Source organism: Gekko japonicus, unplaced genomic scaffold (genome assembly GCF_001447785.1).
Source record: "Gekko japonicus isolate JY-2015 unplaced genomic scaffold, Gekko_japonicus_V1.1 scaffold4843, whole genome shotgun sequence".
Classification (NCBI taxonomy): Eukaryota; Metazoa; Chordata; class Lepidosauria; order Squamata; family Gekkonidae; genus Gekko; species Gekko japonicus.
The window spans coordinates 42,586-48,585 of NW_015171647.1; the positions used below are offsets into that span (position 1 = coordinate 42,586).

The following is a 6,000-nucleotide window of genomic DNA, read 5'->3' on the forward strand; positions in this document are numbered from 1 at the left end:
AGTTAAGCACGGGGTTCGTCTCTCGCATGCGTGCCTCTCTAGCAACATCTGGCCGGCTTCTTCCTTTGCCAACGAGGATGTAAAATACGACACACATTTATTATTGTTTGCAAAAATGTTTTGCAGTTAGGGAAGTTGATTGAGCGGCGCAGCAACTGCCGGCAGAGTTCATGCCGAAGACAAAACGGGCTGATTTATGGGGCCTGCGTCTAATTCGGCAGATGGTGCCGGCGCATCAGCCTGCCAGGGTATGCTGGGATTGCAACACACCCTTCTGCGCATCATTTAGACTTCACGCTGGATGGTCGGCGAGATGCACGCACCGGCTGGGAAGGGGAAGGAAGGGGAACGAGAGAACGACGGATGCACGCTTGGGGAATAAATATCCAGCGTTATGGAGTGTAAATCAAAGGTTAAATGAAGGCCTGTCACTGGAAATTGGGGGGCGCACGGGGGGGGGCAGAAGGGATCCTCGCCTAGGGTGCAAAATAAGCTGGAGCCGGCCCTATTTGGGACGCGATGCCATAGAACCTGTCCTCCAAAGCTGCCATGTTCTCTAGGAATACTCATCTCTGTCATCTGGAGGTCAGTTGTAACTCCAAGAGAACTCCAGGTCCCACCTGAAGATTGGGCACCCTACCTGTCACCACGGGTGAATGTGCTGGTTCCAGTATTTTGGAGTCTTTTCGGTAGAGCTGCCATGTTGCCTTCTTTTCAGGTAGGGCTCTAGGCTGAGAAATTCCTGAAGACTTTGGGGGTGGAGCCTGGGGAGGGCGGGGTTTGGGAAGGGGAGGGGCCTCAGCAGGGGATAATGCCATAGAGTCCAACTCACGGGGCCATTTTCTCCAAGTGAACTGCTGTCTGTCTCCCGGAGATCCATTGGGATAGAAGGAGATCTCCCTGGAGGTTGGCAACCCTATTTGCAAGTCACCTCTGGCCTTTGTCCCCCTTCCCCCCACTGCTCAACTGAGCAAAAGGAGCCAAGAAGAGAAGGGAGAGACTGCATTGTGCAACGCCACAACAACATTGTTGGGGCAGTGATGCTCTGTATTCTTGGTGCTTGGGGGGCAACAGTGGGAGGGCTTCTGGAGTTCTGGCCCCACTGGTGGCCCTCCTGATGGCAACTGGGATTTGGCCACTGTGTGACACAGAGTGTTGGACTGGATGGGCTATTGGCCTGATTCAACAATGTAATCAGACTGCAAAGGTATTCAAAAAACATCTCAACCCTCTGTTAAAGGAACAGGGCATTTTTTTAGGCAGGCAGTTGGCAAGTGCCGCATACCAGTTCCAAATGCCTTGTTGCATTCCCCCACCATACATACCCACTATCAGATGCTAGGGTAGGGGGTAGTGCAGTGGAAGTAACTAGGAAATGATTTCACCCATTGGCCTGATCCAACACGGCTTCTCTTATGTTCTTAGTTCCAGTCAGAAACCTAGATGGGATGCCATCTCATTTTGTGATGCTCTACGAACTTCCCAGATCTCCATGGTTTTCACCGTAGATATCTGGGAGATTCCTAGACTTGCACAAAGAGGTGACGTCACTTCTGGGTTTTCAACTGGAAATGAGGCCACTGCACGTTGTGAAGTCATTCACACCCGTCTCCATCCCACCAGACTCCTGCTGGTTGCTGCCCATGGGTGGTCAACCTTAAGAACATAAGAGAAGCAAATGTGGGATCAGGCCAATGGCCCATCCAGTCCAACACTCTGTGTCACACAGTGGCCAAAAATACCATGTGCCATCAGGAGGTCCACCAGTGGGGCCAGGACACTAGAAGCCCTCCCACTGTTGACCCCCCCAAGCACCAAGAATACAGAGCATCCATTTCCCCAGACACAAGAACATAAGAGAAGCCAATGTTGGATCAGGCCAATGGCTCATCCAGTCCAACACTCTGTATCACACAGTGGCCAAAAAGACCAGGTGCCATCAGGAGGTCCACCAGTGGGGCCAGGACATTAGAAGCCCTCCGTAACCATTTGCAAAGAATGAAACTTTTGGGAGGGCAGAAGACGGAAATGAAAGGCTATCCTGCAGGAAACGCTTCCTAGTCTGATCATTTCCCATTGTACTGATGATGGAATTTCGAGAAACAAACCAAAAAGGCTGCTCGATCTATTCGCCCATCTGCAAATTGGGATTTTCTTCCCTGCAGTGTGCCACTATTAGGATCCTGTACCTTTAAGAAGCGTATAGCGGGGCAAACGCCGCCCGAAGCAGTGGCTGATTCTGCATCTAGCATTCGCTCCACATTTTCTCAACTGGGAGGGGAAAGTGCAGCTCGAAACCACATTCAGATACCTTGGGGCAACGGTTTTAGCAGGAAGATCGTTAGCCTTGTGGCTAATAGCCACTGGTGGACCTCTGCTCCATATGCTTATCTAATCCCCTCTTGAAGCCGTCCATGCTTGTCGCTGCTGCCGCCTCCTGTGGCAGTGAATCCCACGTGTTAATCACTCTTTGGCTGAAGCAGGACTTCCTTTTCTCTGTTGTAACCCGACCGCTCAGCAATTTCATGGAGTGCCCATGAGTTCTTGTCTTGTGAGAAAGGGAGAAAAGGACTTCTTTCTCTACCTGCTCTATCCCATGCATAATCTTATAAACCTCGATCATGTCACCCCTCAGCCGTCATTTGGTGGAGACTCCTGCAGCGGTTTTACCCTGTTTTGGAGACTGGGCTCCTCTCTGCTGTTGGGATCACCTTCTGGCTTTCCCACAGTGCCACTAGAAGTGGAGAGGCCCAGGTGGTCGTGATGGGTGCCACTGTAAGCTCTCCCCTGTTGCTCAGTTTTGCCATTCAATACCCCACCACGACTGCCCACACCTCTCACGACGTCTCGTGAGACCTTCTTTTCGTACGGGAAAGTCAGGGGCACTGAATAGGGCCTGTGGTACGTGTGGTGCCAGCCTCCAAGGGGACAGCTCCAAGCTGCGGAGCCACCTTCTGACTTCCCCACAGTGCCACTAGAACTGGAGAGGCCCAGGTGGTTGTGATGGGTGCCGCTGTAAGCCCTTCCCCTGTTGCTCACTCTTGCCATTCAAGACCCCACCACGACCGCCCACACCTCTCACGACGTCTCGTGAGACCTTCTTTTCGCATAGGGAGGTCAGGGGCACTGATCGGGCCCGTGGGACGTGTGGTGCCAGCCTCCAAGGGGACAGCTCCAAGCTGCGGAGGAAAGCAGCCTAACTTCTCCCCAGGAAAGGAGAAGGAATGTGGTTAAGGTCGCCAATCTCCAGATTGTACCTGGAGATCTCCTGCTATTACAATTGGTCTCCAGAGGACCAAGATCAGTCCCCCTGCTTCGGAGGTTAGACTCTATGCCACTGTACCCTGCTGACATCTCTCTGCTCCCCAAAACCCCGCCCTCCCCAGGCTCCACGACCAAACGGCCAGGAATTTCCCAACCGAGAGCTGGCAACCCTAAACGTGGTGTAGTGAACTCTCTCTCTCCCAGTCCGAGGCCCGGCAGGGGGCCAACGAAGGGAGATACTCCAGAGAGTTGTTATTACAGCCCAGAAGATCATTGGCTGCCCTCTCCCATTCCTGGAGGAATTGTATAGTTCTCGATGTTTGAAAAAAAAGCAAAGAACGTTTTGCAGGACTCGTCACATCCTGAACATTCCCCGTTTGAACTGCTGCCTTCGGGCAGAAGATATAGGACAATTAAAGCAAGGACAAATAGATTCAAAAATAGTTTTCATTCGAGAGCTATTATTGCCTTAAATGCTGTATGAAATTGGAATTTGGGTGACATGGGTGGTTTTAAGCTGTTATGTGAACCTTAAGGGAGTCATGGGACAGTAGTGAATGGTGTGTGAGTGTATATGAATATTGTTGTAGATCACCGAAATGATTGCATCTTTAATTTAGTTGTACTATGTACAATGACAATAAAGTATATTATTATTATAAAGGCCCGCTGACACCTTTCCCGGCACCCACCAAATGTTTTCAGAACGTGGGTGGAGCCAGCTGGGGCTTCTGCCCTGGAAGGCTTCGGATTGGCCACTGGAGATCTGACTGGCTGCGTGGATTTTAAAAAATGGGACTTCATCAGCAGCTGCCGCCACGGCACAAGGATCTCCATTGTGTGACTGAAGGTAAACCGCGGCAGCCATTTTGTGGCTGGCTCCGCTCCCTCAGGCAGCCATTTTGTGGAAGCGCCCACCAGGCGGTGTCAGAATTCTAAAGGTGCCCACAGGCTGGAAAAGGTTGGGGACCCTTGATCTGAGAGATCACCTGTGAACTGAATCCTGGTTTCCCAAGCTACCCGTGGTTAAAAAGAACCATGGCTGTGCATTCGAGCTAACCGTGGTTGAAAAGAACCATGGTTGTGTGTTCGCTCTGAATGGGACCATTGGCTCTCCTCAGGGGTCACTTTGTAGAAAAAGAGCTCATTAGCATAACTCATTAGCATAACTTCTTTGTATATGCCACACCCCCTGTCATAACCTGAAGTGTGTCAGAAGGCAACACCTGCCGCTCAGGCTCCACTGGACTGTTTTGGATTTCTAGCTATTGGGGGGGGGGAGGTGCAGATCTGTCCTCACAGAGGAGGGAGAGCATGTACCTGAATAAAACTTGGTCTTAAAGGTGCCACTGGACTGTTTTGGATTGCTAGCTATGGGGGGGGGACATGCTGATCTAACAGGCAGTAGGTGGTTTTACCTGGAGGCAGGCTGGGGGGGGGGCCCTCTGCAACTTACCTGGCTGCTTCTTGCTCCTGGTGGCCTGACTGAGGGCTGCTGGGAGCGGGGGGCGGGGCTTGCTGCATGTGCCCACCCCCTGGGCTCCTTACTGCCGGAACTCCGCTCCTGTGCGCTCCCGCAGGAAATGACCCCTGGCTCTCCTACATATTTACCTTTCAGCCAGTCTCCAAACGCCTTCATATCTCCCGTGAAATAGCTCAGCGTGCCCCAGATTCGTTTCCAGATTGTCCTCGTCTGAGTCGGCGTCTTGCCGCTCTTCTCACCGGGCGCTTCCATCTCCATTGTGATCTTCAAGCCCTGCGATCAGGAGAAAAGCACCGTGCGTCAGTCATCACCACATACCTTTCAACAGATCTCAAGTTCCTCCGTCCCATGTCACGGGGGACGAGTAATTTGCAGGAGAGCCGGGAAAAGGAGAATTGCCGAAAGCATAGCAAAGTCTGCAGCACAAACGGGAAAACTCTAGAGGACCAGGGATCTTCAAATACATCCACGAACAGCTGTCCTCCAACTAGCCTTGCCAGGCAGTGCTCGGTGACTGGTGGGAGGACTGTGGGCTGGGATACGTAAGGGACGGGGACACACCAGCTATGGAGTCATGTCACTTCTGGTAAAAACCCCCCGGAAGTGACATAGGTAGCTCTGGGAATCGCCGGAAACTCTATGGTAAAAGCATAGAGCTTTCGGCAGTTCCTAGAGCTACCCTTCCAGAAGCGACACGGCGCTGCAGCCGGCATCACAGTCTTTCAAAAACGTTTTTTCTCCTGTCGCTGCTGTGAACGGTGGGAGTTGGGGTTAGAGGATCACTCGCCCTGACAGGGGACCTGGCAAGCCCTGCCGCCATCTTAGACTTTGAACCTCCCTCAGAGAGGTAGGCCACGTCCTCCCGATTATGCCTACCTGGGCTTCCTTCCTCTCCAAGAGTGGCTTGCTTTGAGAGGGATCTTGGGCCGACGTTGGCCAGCGCTGCCTCTTAAGCTCAGAGTCCGAAGGCTCAGGTCCAACTGGGCCTGTGTCTGTCGGGAGTGGGTCGGCGGAGGACCCACCGAGATCGGCGAGGGAGCGTCCGTCCATCTCTCCTGGCGTCATACATGATAAAGGGCAGGGAAGAGGAAGTCAGTCGGAGCACCTGCCCCCAGCAGCGGCAAGAGATTTATTTCTTTACTGTCGAGTCAAGTGTCCCTCATCAGGCCGTTTGGTTTATGGCCCCTCTTGCCAGCTGGTAGGTCATCCTGTGTTGAACCAGGGAGGGCCCAATTTAGGTGAAATGGATATGC

General features: G+C 52.6%; 1 protein-coding gene across 1 annotated transcript in view; it reads right to left on the reverse strand.

Annotated features, from left to right (window-relative positions):
- The window catches only part of LOC107117814 (urea transporter 2-like), a 42,310-nt gene extending 36,674 nt beyond the window's left edge, over window positions 1–5,636 (reverse strand). Inside the window, exons 1-2 of the mRNA XM_015419978.1 lie at window positions 5,624–5,636; window positions 4,876–5,020 (exon numbers count right to left, since the gene is read on the reverse strand). Coding sequence (XP_015275464.1) covers window positions 4,876–5,005 — 130 coding nt within the window. The 5' untranslated portion in view covers window positions 5,006–5,020; window positions 5,624–5,636. The remainder of the gene's footprint in view (window positions 1–4,875; window positions 5,021–5,623) is intronic.
- Between the last annotated feature and the right edge of the window lie 364 nt (window positions 5,637–6,000).